Genomic DNA, 25,813 nt, shown 5'->3' with positions numbered 1-25,813 from the left:
GGTATGTACAACTAACCAAAAATGGGGCAAGAATGGGGAGAAAATATAAAAAGTAGAATAAGTTCATTAATTTCTTTATAGGCATAACTAGGGTTTAGATTTGGGAGTTGAAAAAAAGAGATGGAGAAGAAGATACCAGGGACGCCTGGGTGGCTCAGTTGGTTAAGCGGCTGCCTTGGGCTCAGATCATGATCCCTGCGTCCTGGGATCAAGTCCCACATTGGGCTCCTGCTCAGCGGGGAACCTGCTTCTCCCTCTGCCTCTGCCGTCACTCTGTCTGCCTGTACTCACTCTCTCTGAAAAATAAATAATAAAATCTTTTTAAAAAAAGAAGAAGAAGAAGAAGTTACCATCTAATTTCAGTATTGCTCATCATAGAGAACTAAGAGACAAAAATAGAAGAGGCTAATGGCAACATATCAATATATTAGTAAAAAAGGAAACCATTGGAAAAATAATAACAGCAAAAAAACTGCTTCATTTTACAGGCCATAATATGTGCGTGTGCGTGTGCATCTACGCACACACCCATGAGGTGGTGGGGAGTGGCAGAGGGAGAGGGAGAGAGAATCTTTTTTTTTTTAAATTTTAAAATTTTTTTATAAACATATAATGTATTATTAGCTCCAGGGGTACAGGTCTGTGAATCGCCAGGTTTACACACTTCACAGCACTCACCATAGCACATACCCTCCCCAATGTCCATAACCCCACCACCTTCTGGGAGAGATAATTTTAAGTAGGATTCACGCTCAGTGAGGAACCTGCCTTGGGGCTGCATCTCATGACCCTGAGATCATGACCTGAGCTGAAATCACATGTCCAATGCTTAACAGACTGCTAAGTTAATAACATAACTACACTGAAAGGATTTCATAACTGCACTGTTACCTTACTTTAAAACACAGTAATGTGACTCAACTTAATCAATCATGAAATATGCCCTAAGGTAAAAGGAACTGTAAACATATATCTTAAATTGGCGCCAGTAATCTTACTGATGGTAATGTTAGTATCGTTATCTAAAACTGTTGTGTGTATGTTGTGGGTTAAAGCAAGTGAGTAAGTCCATATAGTTGAAAACCAGGGTTTTGGGCACAGAAGGAAATCTCTGTGTGAGTTGGATGAGGCTAAGTAAAAAGCCTGTATTTCTGAATTTGAGTTGGAAGTGCTAGCATGAGCTCATGACACAATCTATCCTTAATTCTGTCCATTGAAAAGATTTAGAAAAAAATTACCAATCCATTAGCAATAAAAGCCTCTAGGTTTCATATTGTGGTCTCTATTTGTTACTCAAAGGAACCTGATCTGTCTGATTCCATGTTGGAGACAAGAACTGAACCTGCTAAGCCTGTAATAACTTTTCATGCCAGAAAGCAAGGAAGATGTCAGAGACCACTTGGATTTTATCAAGAGAATTCAGGATCCAACTCAAACTGGCTTTCACTGGCCAATGAACAATCTGAACGTAAGTTTAGTAACAGCAATGGGTCAAAACATATCAGATATGTTTAAATTCATGAATTCATGCTTATGCTAAATGAAATGTCATGACCCTTATCATAGGCTGCTTGGGGACCAATTAATTATTTTGTGTAAATTGGTAAGTAAAAGTAAGGAAGGAAGACAAAACGGTAGCTTAAGATGCCCCAGGAGCTGAAGAGAAGTTTCTTATTATAGGAGTATTCCAATTCATGGATGAAAAAATAAGGGATATAGTTAAAATATTATTACTTTATTGTTCTTAATGAAACTAGGCAATTATGATCCATGGTGGCTATCATCACAAAAAGAGACAACCAGACATTATGTGCCTCCTGGTAGAAATATATACTACCACTTCTGAGGTAGTATTGTCAAAAAAGAAATCAGATACATTTTTCCTTGTCTGAAAGGCCTTTCTCCTTTTCTTTGGCCTATCCAAGTTCTTTTTATCTCTTATGACCTTTCAAGCCTTATTTCCTCCAACAAAGCCATCTATGGGATGAATGACTTCTCTAAAGTCTTGGAAGACTTGGAGCAGTGCTGTCCATGGAAAATATATGACTCACAGGTATTTTTAAATTTTCTAGTAGTTAAAAAATTTTTTTTTCCAAAAGTAGCTATATTAAAAAGTACAAACAAATGAAGTTAATTTTATTAATATATTTGATATAACTTAATATATCCAAAATATTATCACTTAAACATATAATCAAAAATATTAATTACACATTTCATGTTCTTTTATACTGTCTTTGAAATCTGGTGTGTATTCTACATTTATGGTACATTTCATTTTGTGACTGGCCACATTTCAAGTGTGCAAGAGCCACATGTGGAAAGTGGCTACCATAATGGACAGCACATACTTACAGAATCTTTTTGATAACTTAGCACATGACTACCAGGTCTAGATAGATGAGAAGGCATCTCAGGCAGAATTGGGCCATAAATGGTCCATTAAATTGGACCCACAACTGGAGTAATGTCAGCCCCTAAACATCCTTATGACACTTTGATATTTTGTTTTCAGAGCCTAGAGAAAAATGGTGTAACTGCTTGGACTAAATGTTTGTGTCCCCTTCTGCCCCCAAATTTGTATGTTGAAGTCTAATCCCCCATGTGACAGTATTGGAGATAAGGCCTTTGGAAGGTCATTAGATCAGGAGGTCAGAGCACTCATGATGAGATTAGTGCCCTTAGAAGAGACAGGAGAGAGCTTGCTTCTCTGTCTGCTCTCTGGGCCATGTGAAGACCCACACTATAAGGTACTGTCTACAAGCTAGAAGTCAGCCCACAGTAGGCACTTGGATCTTGGACTAACTAGTCTCCAAAAGTATGAGAAGTGATGTCTGTTCTGTAAGCCATCCAGTCTATGGTATTCTGTTCCATCAGATAACATGCTAATGAGATGATTTCCTCCTCACAAACAAGCACCAGTCCTGTTCGGTAAGAGGAAGTGGGAGGCCAGCAAAGAAGGTTTCCCTGCCTCAGTACATAAAGAATACAGGGGGAGTCCATCCAAGACGGGGGGAACTGAAGCTAATCACATCAGAGGTTTTCATTCTTCTAAGTTACCACTAATGTATAGTTAGAAGTTACCACTGGAGTGTCCTGATCTATATTTCACTGTTTGTTGGAACTGGATAGATATTTTGAATTTGGATCCAAGAGGCAGTATAGCTCGTTCTAGATATACAACTACAGGTTGAGGTGAATAAAGTCAAGGATTGTTCCTTGGGCATTAAAAAAAACCACATGTCATTAAAAGATAAATGTTTGCATTGAATAAACAAAAAGAATATATCCAGGGAAGCATTTCAAATTAAAAGATCTACAAAGAACAACGAAGTCTGTGACTGAAAGCTTCTGAGAAGACTTCTTGCCCGCTGGTAGGTACATTTTTTATTGAAAGCCTTCTTATCAGCATTTAGCTCAAGTATAAACATCTGATTATGGCCACCACCTGTCTCTACAGGAGTATTCTCATTTCTCAATAAACCTGCTTTCGTGCCCTCTGTCCTAGTCAAACATATGCCTGGTGACTTTCTCAACAAGGTGATTTCCTTCTAGTTTATTTCCAGCCCAGTAGTGGTAGAACACCCTGTTCGCCCGCAGTGAAACTCTACTCCCCTGAAAAGGAGTCTCCAGATACTTCCCCTCCAGGGAAGTGAAATGAACCATGATCTTGCTTAACCTGCACCTTCAATCCTTATTTTCACTATTCTTTAAAGCAGTCGCTCTATTCTTTCAGAGTTTTTTTTTTTAGTGGCAACTTCATATTTACATTACTCTGCCTAGAAGGCATGTGAGGCTTTTCCTGATACTGACCTCAGCTAATTAGCATGACACATGCCTGGCTAACTAGTTCTTTGGATCAGTGTTTGGTATGGGAGAGGCAGTGGCTGACAGGAAAGATTAGGGGCCAAGGTTTCCACAGCAGCTTCCCCTTCTTACCAAAGCCTAAATTGGGAAAAGCCTTTCTCTTCCAAAGTGAAGAAAAAATAATGTCAAACATAACAATGGCTTGAAGAGTAAAGGGAAAAGATGAAAACTCAAACGGCTATACTTTTTCCCCCCTAAACCCAATTCTTTGGTGCACTGAAGAGGGATGGATGGGAAATGACCCCTGCAGGGGAGGTGTCCCTGACCAACACTTGGGTCAGGTTAAAGAAATAAGGTCCTGGCCAAACTATGGCTCTTGGGTTCATAGTGCTTTATTTAGCAAAGCCCTTCGGTGAGTTTGGGATCTGCAATGGAGACAAACTGCTTCGCATGAATTAACAAAAATTTAGAGAGTGGAAGAGGCCAGCATTTGGGGTAGGGAGTAGCCAAGAACATGGTGATAAACCAGGCCTAAAAGGTAGTGTCGCCATCTTGAAATTTCCCCTAGTGGGGAATAGCTAATAAGTGGTTATGACAGCATTGCCTAGATCTCCACTTTAATCTATCATCTACCCTGCTCTGCTCTGTAATTCCCTTATGTCAGTCCAAACCTTCAGGAAAATTCTGCTATATCCAAAGGCATGGTATTCATGGTATTGGAAGATGGGGCCGCTGGTATCCAATGTGGGGCAAATGGGACCAAGAAAAGAGGAGGCAATCAAGAGAAATAAAAGTAATGGTTTGGATAGATAGATGAGAAAAATGCCATCTCTGGAGAATACGAGGTATATCAGGAATACCAGGGGGAGTGAAAGGGAGCAATTTCCCCAAGTAAGAGGATTGAGGTTTCCACTGTTTTATTTGCATACTAAAAAGCCGTCTCTTGGGCACCTGGGTGGCTCGGTTGGTTGGGCAACTGCCTTTGGCTCAGGTCATGGTCCAGGAGTCCCGGGATCGAGTCCCGCATCAGGCTCCCAGCTTCATGGGGAGTCTGCTTCTCCCTCTGACCTTCTCGCCTCTCATGCTCTCTCTCACTGTCTCTCTCTCAAATAAATAAATAAAATCTTTAGGAAAAAAAAAAGAATTAAAAAGCGGTCTCTCTAAAGCTGTAAGCGTTGAGGACATCTGGTTCATACCAGTGTTAAAATAATTAAAACACCTGAGTTATCTGCCAGCCCCATGGTTCCCAACTGTATTTCTCAGACTAGTGAAATTTTAGGGACTGCTGAGGTTGTCATCTTTTTATTGTATTATGCAAAGTATTTTAAAAATGAATTTTTAGAGGCACCTGGGTGGCTCAGTGGGTTAAAGCCTCTGCCTTCGGTTCAGGTCATGATCCCAGGGTCCTGGGATGGAGCCCTGCATCAGGCTCCCTGCTCAGCAGGGAGCCTGCTTCCTCCCTTCTCTGCAGGCTTCTCTGCCTACTTCTGATCTCTGTCTGTCAAATAAATAAATAAAATCTTTTAAAAAATGAGTTTTCACTCTTGTTTCATAAAACAAGAGCTATTTAAACATGTAGAAAGGCAAAACGAAAAGGGCATAATTTCATAACAATTGTTAAAAATGTTGTTTTATCTGGAATGATCTCACACTTTCAACCTACTAAAAATATGTATATATATTTTTGTTTTTCTTTTTCTTAAAGGTTTAGTTATTTATCTTAGAGGAGGAGCAGGAAGGGAGAGAGAGAGAGAGAATCCTAAGTGGACTCCACACTGAGTCGAAGAACCTGACACAAGGCTTGATCCCAGGGCCCTGAGATCATGTCTTCAGCCAAAATCAAGAGCTGGATGCTAAACTGGATGCGCCACCCAGGTGCCCCCAAAAGTATGTATTTTATTTTATTTACTTTTATTTAGTTTTGCAGTTTCCTTCAATCTTTCTTCACTTATTCACTTTTCAAAAACATTAGTAAATGAACATGACTCTGCCCCTGTCCTCAATATCTCAGGCTTTTCTAGGGAAGTCAAGCACGTGACCCAGCTGCACACAGAGCACCTGTGCTTGTGGCAGAGAAACTCACCAAATACTAAGGGCAGAAAGGCCAAGCAACAGTTTAAAAACAGCCCATCTATTTCTAAGCAGAAGTGTAAGAAATACTAAATAAAGGCTGATGTCAGGACTCACTTTGCACCTAACATCTGAATGCCCTTCCCAATGATTTAGGGGAAAACTGACAGCGTACCCCAGAGATCAGGGAGTTTTCCAGGCTATTCATTCTGAGCAAATGACAGGGCTAGGAACACAACTCACTGAGATGGCACCATCTCTGCAGGTCTGTACCGCACACTGGACAGGAAAAGATGAGTGACACGGAATTGGGAGTATTAAAAACTGTCCCTCCCACTTGTCCCCAGTAGAATGGCTCTGCACATGGGCACGCTGCTCACTTCAGGACATCCAACCTGAAGGTCAGCAGGCGACTGGCCAGGGTGAGGGCTGCGCTGCCTTGGCGACCTTTGGTGCCAGCCTGGAGATGGGAAAATTGCTCAGGGAGATGTCTGGGAGTGATGGTGGGCAAACTGGTCCATGCTACTCAATACTACTCCAGGCTACCAGGTTTCTGAGCTCTGGTTCTTACTGAGAGTTAGAGAGGAAGGCATATTGTGGTATCTAAGTCATCTGGTTCTGGAATCTCCCAAGGGAGTAGGGAACGCTGTCACAGTAAGAGATACACATACACATCCATATGGGAAGAAGACCCAGAGGCAGGCACAATGGCAAGTCTTCTCTTTTCTCTGTGCCCCAAAGGGGACCATATCAAAAGGAAAAATCTACCTATGCATTTTTTCTACATTATATAATCAGAGTATATGTGTCAAAGGGGTAGTTGCTGAAGCAGTCATTTCCTCCCCTTGTCTCACCTCGATTCTTGTCAGAAATAGGTCTAGAACTTTCCCACAATTATCCATCCTTATTTAACATCAAAACCTTCATAGATCAGCTGATGGCTGCAGTTGCAACATCTCTGGCCAGGTCTTGTGGCTTTTCTGAAGCCCAGACGTGTGACAGTAGTACAGAATCACAGGAAGTGACTATTGAACACACACACGCTCTGCAGCTTGCGTCCATTCTCACACATTCCTATTTTAGATTCTGAGCAGCTCTCCCTCCCCAGGAGCTATGAAATAGAAGGGTCTGGCAGAATCATCCAAATGAAATGAGGTTCCTTCTCCCCCAGGGATTAGGCACAGAAGTGCGGTCCTTTCCCTCCGCCACCCCAGAAATCTTGAGTTTCCTAGAGAAAGGCCCAGCAGGGGGCCAGGAGCCACAGAAGGTGCAGGGAACCCGCCCCTCTGCAAAGCCCCAAAATGCCAGGGGACCAGGCCAGGGAAGGTGCGAGATGAACCAGAGTTGTCCCCGAGGCCGGTTTGCGAGAGGATGCCGCAGCCTCGGGCAGGATACTGATTGCATTGAAGGGGAAAGGGAACGAGGGTCCTCCGGTCCCTGAGGACTCCCGAGGTCAATTCCCAGGGGACCCAAAGCAGCGACGGGGCTCTGAGATCTGGCAAGTTCCTGGGAGTCGAGCGAGGAGAGCGAGTGTCTTACCTGGCCAGGCTGGCTGGTGTAGTTGAAGGAGTAGATGTTCTCGGTGCTGAGGCTCACCACCCCGCTGTAGACGCGATCAAAATCGGCGCCCCTGGCGGGGTCGCGGGGGTCGCGGCGTGGGAAGGGTTGCGCGGGTCGCGGGGGTGCCGCCGCCCGGAGGAGCCAGGGTAGCAGCGCGCAAAGCAGCGCGAGCCGCGGGCAGCTCCGCATGGTGGGCGCCGCGCCCCTGCTACCAAGCAGAGCCTCCCTGGCGAGCGAGCGAGCGCAGAGCGGGTCCTTCCAAAGCCCCCCGGCGGGCCTGGGCGCCGGCTTCAGCGCAGCGCGGGTGATGCCTGGCAAGCCCCGCCGGCGAGTGATGGCAATCAGCCGGCGAAGACCCGATCAAATATTGATGCAGCCGCCTGGGGTCTCCGCGGGAGGTCGCGGGCCAGGGGTAGCGGGGGCGGAGGGTACGGGGGCCTGGGGCTGCTGCTTCGCTCTCCCGCTTCCAAGTCCCTTTCCTCCCCCTTTTCTCATTTCTGATAATCCCCCACTTACCCAGCCAGAATTTCAACAGATTTAGTCCTTAATCAATCTCAAAAAAATAATAATAAATAATAAAATTTAAAAGGCATTAGAGACATTAAGGAAAGAAATAGTTACTAGTCTTAAGAGTCAACCTGATAAGCCACGAAGCAGGAAATACAGTCTGTTTCAAGTAAATGTGCACCGACTGCAAGCGAAGAAAGAGAAAGCAACAGAGCCTGTCCCCAAAGAGGGTGCACGAGTTTGCTTTTCCTGTCTGCTACCTGCAGAGAACTCCCGCCCGTTTGAATGATGGTTATTAACTCTCACTTCTCCCTTCACTAACAGAACCCCTTCCCAGACACCTGTTTTATTTCTTTATCATCTTCTATTCTCAGGGAGAGCCTCACACTATCGCTTTCTCTCTCCCTCGCTGTTTGTGTACATTGCATATGTACAGTCATAAAGAAAATGAAGAGATAGGGTAAAGAAGACAATTTCCAACACGCCTGAAATCTGGTCCCGGAAGTTGTCAAGGTCTCAGAGAAGCTGGTTTTCTGCAGAGGGTTACTTTCCGTCTGAGCCAACTTCTTGCCTTCTTCACTTCTGCGAGGACTTCTTAGATTCTGGGAGAATCCCTGGGGTTCTGAATTGTTTTTCAAAAGAGAGAAACTAGAAGTCATTATAAGGAGCTATTCTTCTGGCAGAACTTAGGGGATTTGATTTAAACAGCTGGAGAGACAGATAAAGGGTGAGGTGGGAAGAGGATCCCTGGGAAGTCCTTAGGGAACATCAAACAATCACTGTTCAGGTGCAGAAGAGAACTCACTGTCTTATTTCAGCTTCAAGTTATTTGTAAACTAGAAAGTAATAAAATTGCATTCGGTCTGAAGGAACATTTAAAGAGAAGCCAGAAGAAGAAAAGATCATGTTCAAAGAATTAAGTTACAGATTAAAATCCTAGCATTTACCATTCAAAGGGAGGGTATGATTTGTTTAGTTATTTTAGAGAGAGAGAGAGAGAGAGCGCACACAAGAGGGAGGAAGGGCAGTGGGTGAGGGAGACAGAGAATCTCAAGCTGGCTCCACACCAAGCCCTGAGTTTCACTCGGGGACTGGATCTTATGCCCCTGAGATCATGACCTGAGCCAACACCAAGAGTTTGAGGCATAACGGACTGAACCACCCAGGCACCCCAAGTTGTTGTTGTTTTTAACCTCACTGAATTCCTGTAATTTATTAAAATATCACAAATGAGTTCAATACATTTGGTATAATGTTTCATAACTGTGCAATTAGAAAATAATACTAAAGGAAGATTAAGTTAGAGAGTACTTATTAGGACAATTTTCACTTTTAAAAAAATGTTCTTGAAAATGTATGGGCATAAGGACAAAAATACAAATTCAAAGAGGAGTCTGGGGGTAAAGTTTAAAGTGCAACTCATTGTTTTGAGAAATATGATAATTTCATCCAGACATTGAACTGCTGTATTTAGAGTGTCTGTATCTCTTTTCAGAATTTAACAAAATTTAATAAACTTGACGTTCATCAAGTCCTTCAAGTTTAGCTGTCCCGGCCAGTTCAAGCACTCTCTACAGCTATAGGGTCATGCAGTCCTACTCAGCACATAAGAGATGAGGAACTGGCTTTAGCACAAGGTAACTCCTTCTTTTGCGGGCAAATGTCTCATTACTAGAACGGTATTTCACATTCTAAATTGAAATCTGCCTCTCTTTCACTCACTGGCATGGGTTCTGCCCTCTGGAACCATAGGAATAAACTTAATCCTTCTTCCACATGACAGCCTTGTGGGTATTTGAAGGAGCTATGACCCTAACTTTAAGCATTGAAATTAGAAGTGATTAGAACAGATCCTTTATCTTAGCAAAGAAGCCAAAATATTTATCTTAAAGCCATTATAGATGACATATATATAATTTGAATTATATATTACAAATTATACTATGATCTAATCCTCATTCCATTGAATGGCCTTGGGTAATTAACCTCTCAGGATCACAAGGTTGCTGTAAAGATGGGGGGAGGGTCAGAAGAATGTTTTTGAAATTATATTAGAAAGTTTACACGTTGTATGACTAAATATTATTATTGTATGACTCCTAGTTCAATAGCTAAAAAGTTAAATACGGTTCAGTAATCAGACTTGTAGAATATCTACAATGCCAAGCTTCCACTGTGACAGGCTGAATATATGAACAGTCAATGACCAGACTATATATGATAATAGACCTCTGACCCCAAACTCTACAGCACCTGGTCTAGGAAGAAAAACCACAATCTTTGCAGCAAATGGCCCAGAATGATCAGGACTTGGTCAGTGACTGCCGAGTTCCCCAATTTTTACCTCTGCTCCCAACTCAAGATTCATCAGAGGAAGCCAAATATATTTTGTGAACCATAAAAATGCCCCACTTCTAGTTAGTCTGCTTGCAGCTTCTCTGTACCACCAAGATACAATCAGAGTATTCTGAAACCTTGCCTTTTCTTCATTATAAAGTATTCCCAGTCCCCTGCCCGTCTTTGAGTCTTGGTCAGGCAGAGGAGATGGTGGCTTGCTATAGCAAGCAACCTCTGCATGAGGAAATCTGTTGCCATTTGAATGGCTCCAGCCTTTACCCAGGTGCGATACTCACCAAGGGCCTCTGGGCCTTACAGCTCACTTGTTGGGTATGCGTTGACATGGTAAGTGAACACCATGTCTGAGCTTGGCTTTTTTTTTTGCTTCTGAGTTCTTTGGCTATCTCATCTCAGTTTGATATCTGGGTTTTGTTGTTGGTTTCCATTTGTTTGGCATCTTTGGTGGAGTTCAGCTATTCCTTTTCAGCCATCTTTGCTCTCTTTCCTGCTTCTGTTTTGTGTTCTATTTTCCAAAAGTATTGGCTGTCATAGAGCAGAACACTGGACCAGTGTTTGCCCAACTTTTGGATCCTTGATTGACATCTCTTCTTCCTCTGTGATACCGCATCTACAAATTTATTAGGGAGAGATCTACTTAGCAAATAGTGCTGAAATACTAAATGCACACCAGAGGGACTATTTCTTGAGGTTTCAGAGGATGTATCAATTCCTAATCAACTTGTGTCTGCTTCGTATAAAACTTTCCTTCTCCAGTATACTTGATGTATACTCCAGATACAGATCTTGACATTGTACTTGACTCTTTATGGGCTAAAATCCCCTTTGACATAGGAAAAATAATTGGAACAGCATATATTAAAGTTCATTTAGAGTTTATCAAGTTCTCAAACTTCCCCAAGGTTAGAAGCTAGAGCAAGAAAAGACTCAAATTTATAGTTGAGAGCCTTATATAAAGAGTCCTTTCTCATAAGGTACATGAGCCCTTGTAACATTCCTGTCCTGCCAGTAAAGAAACCAAGTGGACAAGTATATTGATTTGTTTAAGATCTCAGGACACCAATACAATTGTTATCTCTCCTTCTCCATTAATACCTACCCCAAATTCCATCCTGTCATCCATTCTCCCACAAACCACCTCCTTCTCTGTAGTGGATCATTGCTAGTGCCTTTTCTGGATGTATTCCTACACTTAAGAGTCAATATCCTTTTGCCTTCATCTGAGGGGCAATGATAGACATGGATAGCTAGACCCTAAGGGTTCACTGAAGCCCCTTCCTATTTTTCTTTGGCCTTTAATCAATGACCAAAAGATCCAAATTTCCCTTATGCTTCATTTCTGATGTAATATGTGGGTAATTTCCTACTTTGTTCATAGAAGCCTGTAGCTCTCAGCCTTAACAGAAAAAAGGCATAACATCTCAAAAGAGATAATTACAGTTTTGTCAAAACAAGATACATTATTTAGGGCATGGGATATTTGAAGGAGTGAAAAACATTCTCTCATAAAAGGATAAAGACTATCCAAAACTATCCTAGACCCCTCACAAAATTATAACTGAGGTGACATCTAGGTCTAATATTTCAGACAAGGGGTGTAATTTTTTTCCGAGATTGTGACACCTCTTTATGAAATGACTAAGGTTTTAGTAAGATCCACTCTCTTCTGGGAGCCCAAGTGTTACACAAGCCTTCTTTAATCTGAAGAAGGGTCCTCGACAGCCCACTTGCCTGGACATCCCTACAAACAACAGAAGCGCTTTTGTCTATTTGTGCATGAGTGTTTTGGGGTTTAAAGCCTCGGGGCTTTAAGTCAACTTCATGGACACCATAAAAACCCCATCACTTACTGTAGCCTCACAACTACTCCAGTTGCAAAGGATAATACCCTCTGTGTTAGGGCAATAGTGCCACTGCAAAACTTCTGTGGAATTAGTTCTAGGTTCCTTGTTTGATTTTATGGTTCCACATGCAGTACTGACTTGACTACCGGTCAAGTCTCCTGGAGAACCCGCAACACCCTGAAGTCCATTGATTAACCTCTTATGGATTTACACCCCTTGTTGCCCTCTCCCTCTTACACTCCTAGCCACTGCTACAATACCCTGAATCCTACCACTCTTTTGCTTTGAAGAAGAGGAACTCCGTAATTGTCTTTCTTCAGTTACGGGACTTTCTGCAAATTGCTTAGCTTTACTGGAGACTCACACTGAGAATCTAGACCTACTATTTGTTCATGGGTGGTACTTCAGAATTGAAACTGGTTATTAGGCTATCTCTAATGGTATCACTTATCTAAACTTTCCTTTGTAGGATAGTCATCTACCTGAGGTAAAGTAAGTGCATATGGCAGAATTCATAATATTTTGCAGAGCTTGTCAATCAGACAAAGTCCTGAGAGTAAATAAACATGCATGCAGATAGCAAGCATGTTTCTGGAGTAGTGCATGATGTTTTAGAAACAAAAAGTTTTCCTTACTTCTGCTGGAACACCAGCAGAAGTGGACAAGTTAAGGAACTTTTAGATACACTTCTACCTTCCAGGGAGATGGCTATTTTTTTTTTTTAAAGATTTTATTTATTTATTTGACAGACAGAGATCACAAGTAAGCAGAGAGTCAGGCGGAGAGAGAGAAGGGGAAACAGGCTCTCCGCCGAGCAGAGAGCCTGATGTGGGGCTCGATCCAAAGACCCTGGGATCATGACCTGAGCTGAAGGCAGAGGATTTAACCCACTGAGCCACCCAGGTGCCCTGGGAGATGGCTATTGTAAAGACTGAGGCTGATGCTAACAGAGTTAAAGGAAATCCTCCAGCAGATCATTTTGCCAGATAAGCTGCTTTAACCAAGCTTGTGATACTAACTAAAACCCCAAAGGATAAATCTCTAGATTGTCTCAAAGAGGCCATCATTAAATACCCACATTAAATGACTGATTTGGAAATGGAAGAGTGGAAAGACGAAGAATATCCTTCACTGAGATCATCCTTGGCACACTCAACATGGCCATTTGGTGGCACCAGATGATTTCAAATGATTATTAGCTGAATTTCTCCATGAAAAGGCTCATCACAGTAAAGACAAATTGCTTACTATTGGGGTGCCTGGGTGGCTCAGTCAGTTAAGCATCTGTCTTTGGCTCAAGTCATGATCCCAGTGTCCTGGAATCAAACCCCACGTCAGGCTCCCTGCTCAGTGGGGAGTTTGCTTCTCCCTTCCTCTCTGCCGTTTCCACTGCTTGTGTGCTCTGGCTCTATCTCTCCCTGTCAAAAAAATAAATAAAATCTTTAAAAACTTGCTAACAATTTCAAATGAACATTAGTTGGAAAACTTTAAAAAAAGACAGAATGCAACCTGTAAAGATGAGGCATGTGGGAGCCAAAGTCTCAAAGACCCTTTAAACACCTTCGGATGAGTTTTATCCAGTTCCCACTCACCACAGTATGGGTTAAGCCATTTCCTTGCTGAAGATCTTTGCTGTAATTTCTTTCAGTCTCTGAAAAGCTGTTTGATTTTATGTTTCAAACCTGGGGTATATCAATTTTTATATCCAATGACCAAGACAGAATTTATATGAATCCTTTTAAAAGAAATTTGTGAATCATTACCCTTTCTCAAAAATTGTATTGTCCTAGCATCCACAAACTTCTGGGAAAAATCAAAAGAACAAATGGCATCCTTAAATTAAAATTAGCCAAACTTTCAGAAATCCTTGAGCTCCCTTGGCTAAATATACTCCCACTAGTCTGTAAGGCCATATGACCCATTCCCTCAGAGATACATTGATTATGTCCCAATGAAATGTTAACAGGAAGGCCCACACATTTAGAAATTTTATGCTTGATATTAGATTCTTCTCTGTAGCATGGAGATGTGGCAAACTATTGCAAGGGAAACATGTACCATACCCGTGAGTAAGTAAGTTAAGGCCAGCTTCTCACAACACCTTTAAATAGGCTCTTTATGCGGCACTGGGTGGCGCAGTTCATTTAGCATCCGACTCTTGGTTTCAGCTCAGGTCCTGATCTTCTGGGGCATGGGATGGAGCCTTGTGCTTGGCTCACTGCTTAGTGGGGAATCTGCTTGAAGACTCTCCCTCTTTATCTCTCGCCCAACTCAGGCATGTTCTCTCTCTCGCTCTGTCTCAAATAAATAACCTTAAATAGGCTCTTGATGATCATCAACCAAGCAATTTCATCTATTGGAAGAGACATTGGATAAAACATGCTCTTGAACCTAACTGAAAGGGATCTTATCAGGTATTATTACAAATTTTGCCAATATTAAAAAAAATCAATGTCATTAAAAAATCTAAGCAGTTGTGGAAACAAAGTCTATTGACATGAGAATAAACAGACTGTTTATCAGAACTTGATATAGGAAAGATTTCAGCCACCATCACCTGCATTAGGCAGAGACTCAAAGATAGGAGAGGAGTAAAAAGACTTATAGTGTAATAAAGGGAAAACTTCAGAAACACTGATTGGAAGTTGGAATGCGGAAGCTGGAATTAGGCTAAGTAGAAGCAGGGCATCTTATGGTTTGGGGAGCTCACCCAGCTTATATTTGGACCACGCAAATAAATCTATATAAACAGCTTTCTTGAGTATAACTGATGATAAACTTCACATATTTAACGTGCACATATCACTTGTGTTATATACATACATATCCATGAAACCATTATCTATATATCCATTACCCTCTAAAGTTTCCTTCCTCCTTTATGTCTCTCTCTTGTTTCCTCCCTGTAACAGATATAGAGCAATTCAGGTTATCTATTTTTTTCTTGAGAAAGCCTTGGTAATTTATGTCTTTCAGGAAAGTTGTCCATTTATCTGTTTTATTAGATTTATTACCATAAGGTTGTTCAAAATACATTCTTTTAGAGTTTGTAGAATATTTCACTGCTCTCACTTCTGATATTGGTAGTTTATAGGTCATTTTCCTGATCAATTTATTTAGAGGTTCAGCAATTTAATTAATCTTCTCAAAGATCCAACCATCACTGTCATTATTTTTCTTTTATTTTGCCTTTCTCTTTTATTGATTCAGTTTTGATCTTTATATTTTATTTCTTCTTATTACTTTGGATTTAATTTGTTTTTATTTATTTATCTAATTTCTGAAGGTAAAAGCTGAGGCCACTGATTTGAGACTTTCTTTTCTATATAGGTGTTTAGTCTCATGTATTTCTCTTGAAGTACTATTTCTGTTACATTTCACAAATTTTGATATCCTGTATTTTCATTTTCATTTAGTGCAAAATACATTCTGCTTTGATTTCTTGTTTGACTAATGGCTTTTTAAGAGGTGTATTATTTTTTCCCCCAATTTTGAGGGATTTGACAAGAATCATTATGTTACTGATTTCTAATTTGATTGCATTGTAGTCAGAGAACATTCCTAGTATGACTTGAATCTTTCTGATTATAATTGTGGACTTTTAATTTTACATTGCAGTTCCATCAGTTTTTGCTTCATTTATTTGAAGCTCTCTTATTAAGTGAATAAGTGTTTAGAATTTTTATATATTTTTGATTTAATATCCTCTTTGTCATCATGAAATAATTTTTTTTCTTTTTTACCCCTGGAAATATTCTTTTCTCTGAAAACTAGTTCATCTAATACTGATGAAGCCATTTCAACTTCATTTGACCAATGTTAGCATGACATATCTTTTTATCTTTTACTTTAAACTTCAGTTTTTTTTTTAAAGATTTTATTTATTTGACAGACAGAGATTACAAGTAGGCAGAGAGGCAGGCAGAGAGAGGAGGAAGAAGGCTCCCCACTGAGCAGAGAGCCCGATGTGGGGCTCGATCCCAGGACCCTGGGATCATGACCTGAGCTGAAGGTAGAGGCTTTAACACACTAAGCCACCCAAGTGCCCCTTTAAACTTCACTTTTTATATTTAATGTAGTTTCTTCTAATAGGAAGCAATTAAAATAACCTATACTGATAATCTCTGCCTTTTAACAGGGGTATTTAGACCATTTATATTTAATGTAATGATTGACATGAATCTATCATCTTGCTATTTGTTTTCTATTTCTCCCACCTGGTCTTTGTTTCATTTTTTGTACTTTTTATGCTTACTTTTAGGCTAGTTAAGTAATTTTTAGTATTTAGTATTTTAGTGATGGCTTTAGGGTTTATGATATACATATTTAACTTATTATAGTCTATCTGCAAGTAATATTATACACATAAGGAATAATATAAGAATCTTACAGTAATAGATTTCCATTTTTGTCCTCTGGCCTTTATGTAATTGTTGCCATGCATTTACTTTTACATATATTTTAAATATATGTTTCTGAACAATTTAATGTGTAATTTGTTATGTACACTGATGTACATTACTGATGTAATGTTCTTCATCTTTCTTGTGTGTAGGTTTTGTTAAGCTTCTGGAAGGCAAGTTTGTGGGTAAAGGTGCGATAGAAGGATTGAATTAGCAATATGGACTTATGGAAATTCTCTTCAGATTGCTTCAGTGTCCAATGAATTAGGAAGCAAGACTACTGCCTGAAACTGAGGATAGAGGAAGATATGTTGGATGTGAGAGACGGTATAAAGTTGTCATGTAGAAGGGTAAGAGAAATCAATGGAGAGGGAAGTTTAATATGGTTTTGGGGCATCTTTAAGGGCACACTTAAAATTAGTGATTTTGGGGCACCTGAGTAGCTCAGTGGGTTAGGCCTTGGCCTTTGGCTCAGGTCATGATCTCAGGGTCCTGTGGTCCAGCCTTACACTGGACTCTGCTCAGCGGGGAGCCTGCTTCCACCTCCCTCTCTGTCTCTCTGCCTACTTGTGTGCTCTCTCTCTCTCTCTGTCAAACAAAAAAATAAATGTGTTTAAAAAAATAAAACTAGTGATTATGAATTGAAAGTCAACATTGTTGGGTATTTTTCTTCTTTCAGTTTCAGTTGCAAAGGTGCAGGCACTTAGTATGTAGTTTTGCTAAGGCCAGAGTTGTGGTTTTGCCCAGTATTACAGTAATTGAGAGAAGGGCAGGGAGCTGAGGATGTATGTAGGGAATGATTATATTGATTGATCATCAAATATATCTACATCAACTTCCCCAGTCATAGTGGAAACTATTAGAAGGCAGTTCTTAGCATCTAGAAGGTGCTGAATGTATTTGCTGGTCCCTGTATGGATATGTCTTAACAGTAGAAAACCAAGGACTAAAGGAAGTTGTCATATTGGAGCAAATTAGGTCTATTTTCAAATAAAATGCTTGTAAAGTCCTTAACGTGGCCCACACAGCTCTTCCTGTCCTGGCTCTAGCCTTATTTTAAACCAGCTTTCCTTACACCAAGCTCCCACTGCTCTCTCATCTTCAGATATACTGAACTTCTTCCAGTTCTTTGCACTTGCCACACTGCTTCGCATATATGCCTCCCTCTGCAGGGGTGTTTTATTCTTCCGTGGTAGCTGACTCATCTACTTTTCAGATTTCGAGTAATTCCTACAAATACTCCTATAACTTTAGTATCTAGTATCTTCTAGTACTTGTCACAGTTCTAATTTTACATTGGTGTTGTTGATAGCTGTTTACTACTATGCAGTAAGCTTACTGACGACAGAGATCTTGAGTGTTTCTAGATCCCGCAGGGCCTACTATAGTCAGTCTATGGCACATTGGTAGGCAGTATAAACATTCTTGGAAAAAATAAATAAATAAAGGTGAAAGCAAGTAAATGTTGTATGTGAAGCCTGGTGTGGAGAGAATTCACGAGAAACTGGCTAGTGCCACACGCCTACCCTCCAAAGACTTGCCCTGAATCTTACACAGAGCACAGGAAAGAAAGACGTACAAAAGCCTTTTCCCACAATTTCTGCCAGCCTGTGGGAGGCGCCTGCGCACTGGCCTCACCGGATATACGCCAGGGAGTGGGGGCGGGGCTCGGGTAGCCTAGGCAACATCCCGGAAGTTGTCGGCTGCGTTATCCTGTGGCGGGCCGGGCAGTTCTGGAGCCTGAAGTTTTAGTGGAGGTGGAGGAGGCCATCGGGAAACGGAAAGGCAGGTTGCGACGAGGTGGCGGGGACCTGCAGCCTGTAGCCCCAGCGCTTCTTAGGGACCGGCCTGCAGGACGGGGAAAACGGTGGTAGCGTCTCCCTTGCGTTCCCTGGGGCTTTAGGCGCCTGGTGGAGGATCCTTAGTGCGGAAAGCGCACCGCGACTCTGTGTTTTGCGACTGTCTGTGTGTGTCAGGATGAGTGGGTGTGTTAGTGTCTAGCGCGCTTCCCTTAGGTGCACCCTTAGTGTGCGCAGCGCTTTCGGGGAGAGAGCTGAAGTTGGGGGGTACCCTATTGTAGCTATCAAGGAATTTGCAGTGTAGCGGGAGGCAGAATACCCAGGGTACCGGGGGACAGGGAGTGTCATTTCAGTCGACTGGATGGTCAGGAAAGAGTTTATCAGGAGGAGCCGCCGGAATGAGTTTTGAGGAGTGAGTGGAGGTAAGCGCGTGGAGAAGGGAGCGAAAGTCTGATGGGGTTCCCCGCAGAGCAGAAAGGATGGGTGGAGCAACTTGTGACGGCGAGAGTTAGATGTGTGGGAGGTTGAGAGGAGCAAAGACTGGAAGGGAAGGTCAGCCCTGCCACAAGGAGGGCAGAGGCTCCTAGTGCGTAGCTGAGTTGGAGTCCTCTCTGCAGGGACGAGCTATTAAAATCTTTTGGGGAAGAAAGTAAAGGGCTGAGAGTTCTACTCTGTCCTGATATAGGGATGAAGGATTGATTGCAGCGACAGTTTTTGGAAGGAGGTCCTGTTTCCCTTTGGTCAGTTTTCCACCAGCCAGAGTGGATTTGCTAAATCTCATCATAACTCTCCTTCCCTAAAATCCTCGAGTGGCTTCTGTGGCTTCTTGAGGATAGTGTTCAAATTGCTGTAGCTTAGAAGGCCATGATACGTCCTCTGCCTTTCTTTTTTAACCTCTTTCTAGCCTCTCACCTTTTCAAATTTGCTGGTCAAACTGAACTTCTCAAACCCTTTGTAAATGCTTTTTCTCCCACCAGGAACATTCTTTCCCCCATTTCTAGTTTTATTCATACTTTAACTCTCAGCTTAAACATTTTGGGAGCAATTACGGTGATGTAGTGGTCTTTTTGTACTGAGTAGAGTAAGTTAGGTATTCACATGACACTGAATTTACTTTTTATTGAGATTACTCATTTTAATTGTGGTCTTCCGATAAACCCCAAGCTCTGTGAGGGTGCAGACTATTTTACTTTATTGTATTTTGTGCCTGGCTCTTGGCAGATGTTTTCAAAATATTTGTTGAAATAATGGATAACGAAGTAGCATATGAGTGAAGGAGTTCAGTTAGGAGAAAGAGCTTGGACGAAGACATTCCTAGTAGAGATGAAGAGGGGACAGATGAGAGAGATATTTCAGGGAAAGAATGAATAAATTCCGGTATCTGATTGGCTAAGAGACAGGAAGGAATAGAAGATGATGCTAATAACTAAGGTTTTAAACTGGAGCAACCAGGAGGATGGTAATTCTGTAAGTTCAGTTGAGTTCAGACATATACTGAGCATGCCAGTTGTATATCAAGAACTAGAGGTTGGTGGGGAGGGACATGGATGATAAGCTATATTTTGACTATATTGTATGTGAGATATTTGGGAGATACACACAGAAGGCAGTTGGAAATGAGCATTTGGTATATTGAGGAATAATGTGGATCCTTGATTTGGGGCTCATTTTAACAGTGTGTTTATGTGCCCAGTGCACTTGTAGCTTTGTTCAAGGGTATGAGTAAGGTCACTGAGGAAAGATGTGAACATCTTTCTTACTTTTTAGTAAGAAAGTGAAAGTAAGAAAGCTCTCCATGAGAGCTTGTACCATATTAGAACTGTTTACTGCTTTATCTCCAATGCCAGTCAGTGTCTGGCATATGATAGCTTATAAAAAACAATTATTGGATGAAGAGAGAGGGTGTCCAGTGTAAAGATAAGAGGGTTGAGGTAGAACTGCGTGAAGTTTTTGATTATGTGGTATCTGAGCCTCCAAAAAAAAGGGGAGATGAATAGGAGAGAAACTGAGAGAAAAAGTGTCATGGAAACCAAGGGAGGGGAGGGCTTCCAGCAGTGGGAGTCTTTAGCGTTGGAAAAGGCTTGAGAAGAGGTAAGAAGGCACCAACAATTTACAGTTAAGAAAGTATTAATATTTTAGATTTTCTCCAAACAGGCCTAGATTTTCTGGGCTATGCTGATTTTGTACTCCTTAGTACTAAAAATCATCAGAATATCTCTATAGTCTTGCATTTCAGCATATGAACTACAGCTCCCCTACAATATCTGGTATCTGTAAATGACTTAAAATCCCTTTTTTAGACCACAAAATCTGATCCTGGGTTAAGAAAAATATGCCCACTTGTATTGCTGACGTTAAAGAGAACACTTTTCAGTGCAAGGGTTGTTCCTACATTACAGCTTAGTTCTCCCTTTGTGATCTTAGCACACACAGGCTGGAATTGAGAGTTGGCTAACATATTAGTCTCCTATACTGTATAACAAATTATCACAAACCGAGTGACTTAAAACAATACTCATTATCTCACAGTTTCTGTGAGGCAGGAATTTGGGCATGGTTTAGCTTGGTAGAGTGCTTAGGGTCTCACAAAGTTAGGATTAATGTGTTGGTGGTCTGCGTTCTCATCTAGAACCCAGCTTGGGAAAAGTCTGCTTCCAGGCTCACCTCACTTAGGTTATTGGCAGAATTTATTTTCCTGTGGCTGTATGCCATAGGAGTCTTTTTATTGACTTCTCTGCTTGGGGCTGTCCACAGTTGTCAGAGTTCTCTGCCATATGGCAGTCACAAGTGGCAGTTGGCTTCTTTAGAGCCAGCAGGAGAGACTCTCTTGCTCTACTTTCGTAAGACAGAGACTTGTGTGACATAATGTAATCACAGGAATGACATCTCCTCACATTTGCCTTGTTTTATTGGATAAAACAAATCACAGTGGGAAAAAACCCCGAGTAAGTCATAGATTCTGTCCAGACTCAAGAGTAAGAAGGGATCATATGATGGCATTATTCATTGCAGGTCGTCTTAAGAGTAACCACAGCCAGCTTTGCTAGCCTAAATTGAAGTTAAAAAAAAAAAAAAAAAAAAAAAAAGAAAATGAGAACAGTAGTAGACTCTTGTAGTCCATTCAGACTTCCATAACAAAATACCGGAGACTAGGTAGCTTATAAATGAGAAAGTTTTTTCTCACGGTTCTGGAGGCTGTGAAGTTCAGGATCAAGTCTCCAAAATGTTCATGTTCTGGTAAGGGCCCTCTTCCTGGTTCATAGCCACCACCTTCTTGCTGTGTCCTCACATGGTGAATGGGGTTAGGGATCTGTGGAGCCCCTTTTATGACAGCACTAGACCTATTCATGAGGGCTCTGCCTCCCAAAGGCCCCATTTCCCAAAGGCTCTACCTCCTAATGCCATCACTTTTGGGGCTTGGGATTCAACATGAATTTTGGGGGAACACATTCAGACCATAGCATCTACCTTCATTTCATTGCAGTTTTTGTCAGTGAATATGGTTTTTTTGGGGGATGTTACATTTTCTTGTGCTAAAATTGAGACCGGTTCACATTGCCACAAGTAATACTCAGGCATTTGTTCAGTTGTTTGTATTAAATTTCCACATCTCTTTGCTCAAGAAAAGTTCTGTTTGGATAATTATATTTATCATCAGAAGTCACCATTAGTGTACAAATGGTTATGATTCAAAAAAAAATGCTTTTCCTAAATTTCTGATACTGTTCTATTGAGGGCCTCACCAATGAAAGAAGTATATGGGCCTTTTTTGACTGCTCATAAGCTTTTGCATCTGTCAGACTCATGGTTGGTTTTTCAGAATTGAGGCTGGTAGAATTTAAGCTTCTGAATAAGTATAGTATTTTAAATAATATAACTTGAAATGAATTATTTTAAGAGTAAAATGGATTCATTGTAGAAAATCTGGAAAATCTAGAACAAGCCAGAGATAACTCAGTATTAGTGCCATTTTCTAGGAAGTACATTACATTTAGTGAGACCTGTGTTTTTGTTTTTTTCCCAAAAAAGGTGGGTTTATTAAAGCATGGGGACAGAACTCGTGGGCAAAAAAGCTGCTGCCGAGTCAGACCTGATTTTGAATGTCACCTCCCACCTGCCCATTATTATTTGTGTGACTTTGAGCAATATATGTGCTTAATCTTTCTAAGTCCCATTTTTCTCATTTGGGAAAGGACTAATAGTTGACACCATTAACACCAGTTAATGACACCATCGTCATTAATCCTAATTAGAACTTAGTATATTCTAGGTAGGGGTTTTCAGCAACTTTTCTATTTAATTAGTTCCATTTTACAATTTCTGGCAAAGTTGGGATGTGAGCCCAGACAGTCTGGTTTCAGTCTGTATTCTTAACCACTGTGCTGTATTGTCTCTCGAGACAGAATGTACCTCATAGGGTTGTGGGATTAAATGTGAAATGCTTAGCATAAATAAATGCTTATTAATAGTGTATGTATCTTAACATCATTGAGAATATACTATACTTGAAGTTCTATATTCTACTTTTTACACTTAATTTTATGTTTTGTTGTATCATTAAGCTTTTTTCTTAATACAATTTTAATGGGTATATAATTCATCCAACAGATTTAGTGACATTTTATTATTCTCTTTTATTTCTGCAGAGTAAACTGAAGAGTAGGTTAGAGAGTAAAATACATTAGAAACTATTTCTGAACAACTGGTATATTTTTCCATATCTTTTTAATAACAGCTTTATTAAGATATAACTTATATACCATGAAATTTACCCCTTAGAAGTCTGTAGTTCAGAGCTTTTAAATAAATTTACAGAGTTGTGCATTGATTGACTACTCTTTAGAACATTTTCATCACCTCAAAAAGAAACCCCGTACCCATTAGCAGTTAATCTCCATTCCCTCCTCCTTTCAGACCCTGCCAACTGCTTGTCTCTTTTTTGTCTCTATGGATTTGCCTATCCTGGACATTTTGTGTAAATAGAATCATATATATACAATATATGGCCTTTGGTGTCTGGCTTCTTAACCATAATATTCTCAAGGTTCCTATGCCATGTTATAGCGTATATCAGTACTTCATTCCTTATATTGCTAAGTAATATTCCATTGTATGGATGCACCATATTTTATTTATCCATTCAGCAGCTGGTAGACATTTGGGATTTTCCCGCTTTTTGTCTATTAAGAATTTAATGTTGCTATGAACATTCATGTGCAAGTTTTGTATTGGCATAAGTTTTGAATTCTTGGACATATACCTAGGACTAGAATTGTGGTAACTGGTAACTTTTTCCAGAAGCTACTGAACTGTTTTCCAAAGTGGCCATGCTATTTTGCATTCCCACTAACAATACAAGAGTATTCGTTTCTCTGCATTCTCACCAACTCTTGTTATTTCCACCCTTTTGTTTATAATCATTCTAGTGGGTTTGAGGTGGTATGTCATTGTGGTTTTGATTTGCATTTCTCTAATGACTAATGATGCTGATCATTTTTTCATGTGCTTATTGCCCAATTTTAGTACCTTCTTTGGAGAAATGTTTATTCTGCTCCCTTAGCCATTTAAAAATTGGAATATTTGTGTTTTTCTTGGTGAGTTTTAAGTTTCTTTTATATATCCTGGATCCAAGCTTTTTATCAGATGGGACTTGCAAATATTTTCTCCCATTCTGTTGGTTGTCATGTCATTTTCTTGATGGTATTTTTTAAAGCACAAAAGTTTTAAGTTTTGATGGAATCTGTTTTTTCCTTTGGTTTCTTGTGCTTTTAGTGTTATATCTAAGAAACCACTGCTTCATGAAGATTTATGCTTGTTTTCTATTATGAGTTTTATGCTTTTAGCTCTTAAAATGAAATTAGTGATTTATTTTTAGTTAATTTTTATGTATACTGTGAGGTAAAGGTCTTAATTCATTCTTTTTCATATGGATCTCCTGTTGTCCCAGCACCATTTATTGAAAAGACTATCCTTTCTTTCCCTATTGAATTGTTTCTTGGCACCTCTGCTGAAAATAAACTGACCATACATGTGATGAGCACTGGGTGTTATACACAACTGATAAATTATTGAACACTACATCTGAAACTAATGATGTATTATGTATTGGCTAATTGAATTTAAATAAAGAATTTAAAAAAAATAGAGAAACTGACCATAAATGTAAGGGTTTGTGTTGGATTTTTAGTTCTATTCTGTATCTTTTATTTATTTATTTGTTTATTTTAAAAATTATTTAATTTATGTATTTGAGAGAGAGAGTACATGCAGGGGAAAGGGACAGTAGGAGGGGGAGAAGCAGACTCCCCACTGAGCACCCTGACAGGGTCCTTGATCCTAGGACCCTGAGATCATGACCGAAGCTGAAGGAAGATGGTTAACTGACGGAGCCACCCAGGTGCTCTGTTTGTTTGTTAAAAAAAAAAAAAAAAAAGATATTCCTATTTATTTGAGAGTGCACACATATGAATGGGGGGAGGGGCAGAAGATGAGAATCTTCAAGAAGACTCCCCTCTGAGAGTGTGGCGTCTTAACACAAGGCTCCACCTCTTGACCTGAGATCCTGATCTGAGTGGGAAACCAAGATTTGGTTGCCCAGCCCAACTGAGCCCCAGGCTCTCCCTCTATTCCCTATCTTTTAAAATGGTATTTATGGTTCTGCCACTTCCTGTTTGACCTTCACGGTTAGTTAAATTCTTTGTCCCTTAGCTTTCTCATCTGTAAAATGAGTAATAAATAGTAAATACTTAATGGGCTTATCGTTAAGATTAAAGGAAATACTGTGTGGAAGAATTTACTAAGAACAGTACCTTAATTCTGTTAGCTAATGCAGTCATTACCACCTCCACTGTCCTCATCACCATCACCATAAGACAATTGTTATTCTCCAACTCAAATGTGACTTATTGCTTTTGCTGGATTGTAAACCCTGAAAATAGAGAACATGTTTGAAGAGTCAATGTGATTGATAAGACAAAGCAAAGAGGACTAAGGAGAACCTCTTGAAAATCCTTGAATTTGGATTTTTTTTAAATTACTTAATCATTTTTTAAAAGTGTGCTTAAGGAAGATCCTACTGTCCTTATTTTAGGATAATTTGGAAAAAGGGGGTCTGCTGGAAAGTTCTGTAACTATTTAGGTGTGTAATGAAATTTTGGAATGGGACTCATATGTATGTGTTGCTTGTTAAAAGTCACATCCATGTTTTGTAAAATCCTAGTGTATAGGAACTATGAGTCTTATTCTAATTTTGGGTAATATTTAGTCCAGTGTCCTTAGCATTGCTATTTTAAGAGTGCCAAGCAAATGTTAGCAATTTTCACATGCCAGTTTAGTATTGGCAGTCACCCTCCCTTAGTACTGTGTGGGAATATACTAGAATGATATAACTCATTTGTCTCTAAAATATAGCCCCTTTTATTTTAGGTAAACACATATATATCTATGGTAGTAATTTTCAGTAATAGGA

General features: G+C 40.3%; 2 protein-coding genes across 19 annotated transcripts in view; one reads left to right on the top strand and one right to left on the bottom strand.

Moving 5' to 3' along the window:
* SIDT1 (SID1 transmembrane family member 1) overlaps positions 1-25,813 on the bottom strand; it is a 479,838-nt gene that overhangs the window by 89,429 nt on the left and 364,596 nt on the right. For 2 of the 13 annotated variants that reach the window (XM_082738924.1, XM_082738915.1), the window contains exons 1-2: positions 8,076-8,130; positions 7,954-7,990 (exon numbers count right to left, since the gene is read on the bottom strand). The exons of 1 other annotated variant lie outside the window; for it this stretch is intronic. Coding sequence is in view for 4 of the 12 variants with exons in the window: in XM_082738919.1 (XP_082595045.1) it covers positions 7,417-7,626 (210 nt within the window). In the remaining 8 variants the exon portion in view is untranslated. Of the gene's footprint in view, positions 1-7,416; positions 7,991-8,075; positions 8,170-25,813 lie in introns of those variants that run through there. 10 more of the 13 variants (XM_082738914.1, XM_082738921.1, XM_082738922.1 and 7 more) reach the window with 9 other exon arrangements.
* The window catches only part of SPICE1 (spindle and centriole associated protein 1), a 65,152-nt gene continuing 46,276 nt past the window's right edge, over positions 6,938-25,813 (top strand). For 3 of the 6 annotated variants that reach the window (XM_082738386.1, XM_082738387.1, XM_082738382.1), the window contains exon 1: positions 18,217-18,331. The gene's annotated coding sequence lies outside the window, so the exon portion shown is untranslated. Of the gene's footprint in view, positions 7,376-9,439; positions 9,582-18,216; positions 18,768-25,813 lie in introns of those variants that run through there. The other 3 variants (XM_082738384.1, XM_082738385.1, XM_082738383.1) reach the window with 3 other exon arrangements.

The sequence above is a fragment of the Mustela nivalis genome (assembly GCF_964662115.1).
Source record: "Mustela nivalis genome assembly, chromosome: 1".
NCBI lineage: Eukaryota > Metazoa > Chordata > Mammalia > Carnivora > Mustelidae > Mustela > Mustela nivalis.
This window is presented reverse-complemented; position numbering and strand designations above follow the sequence as displayed.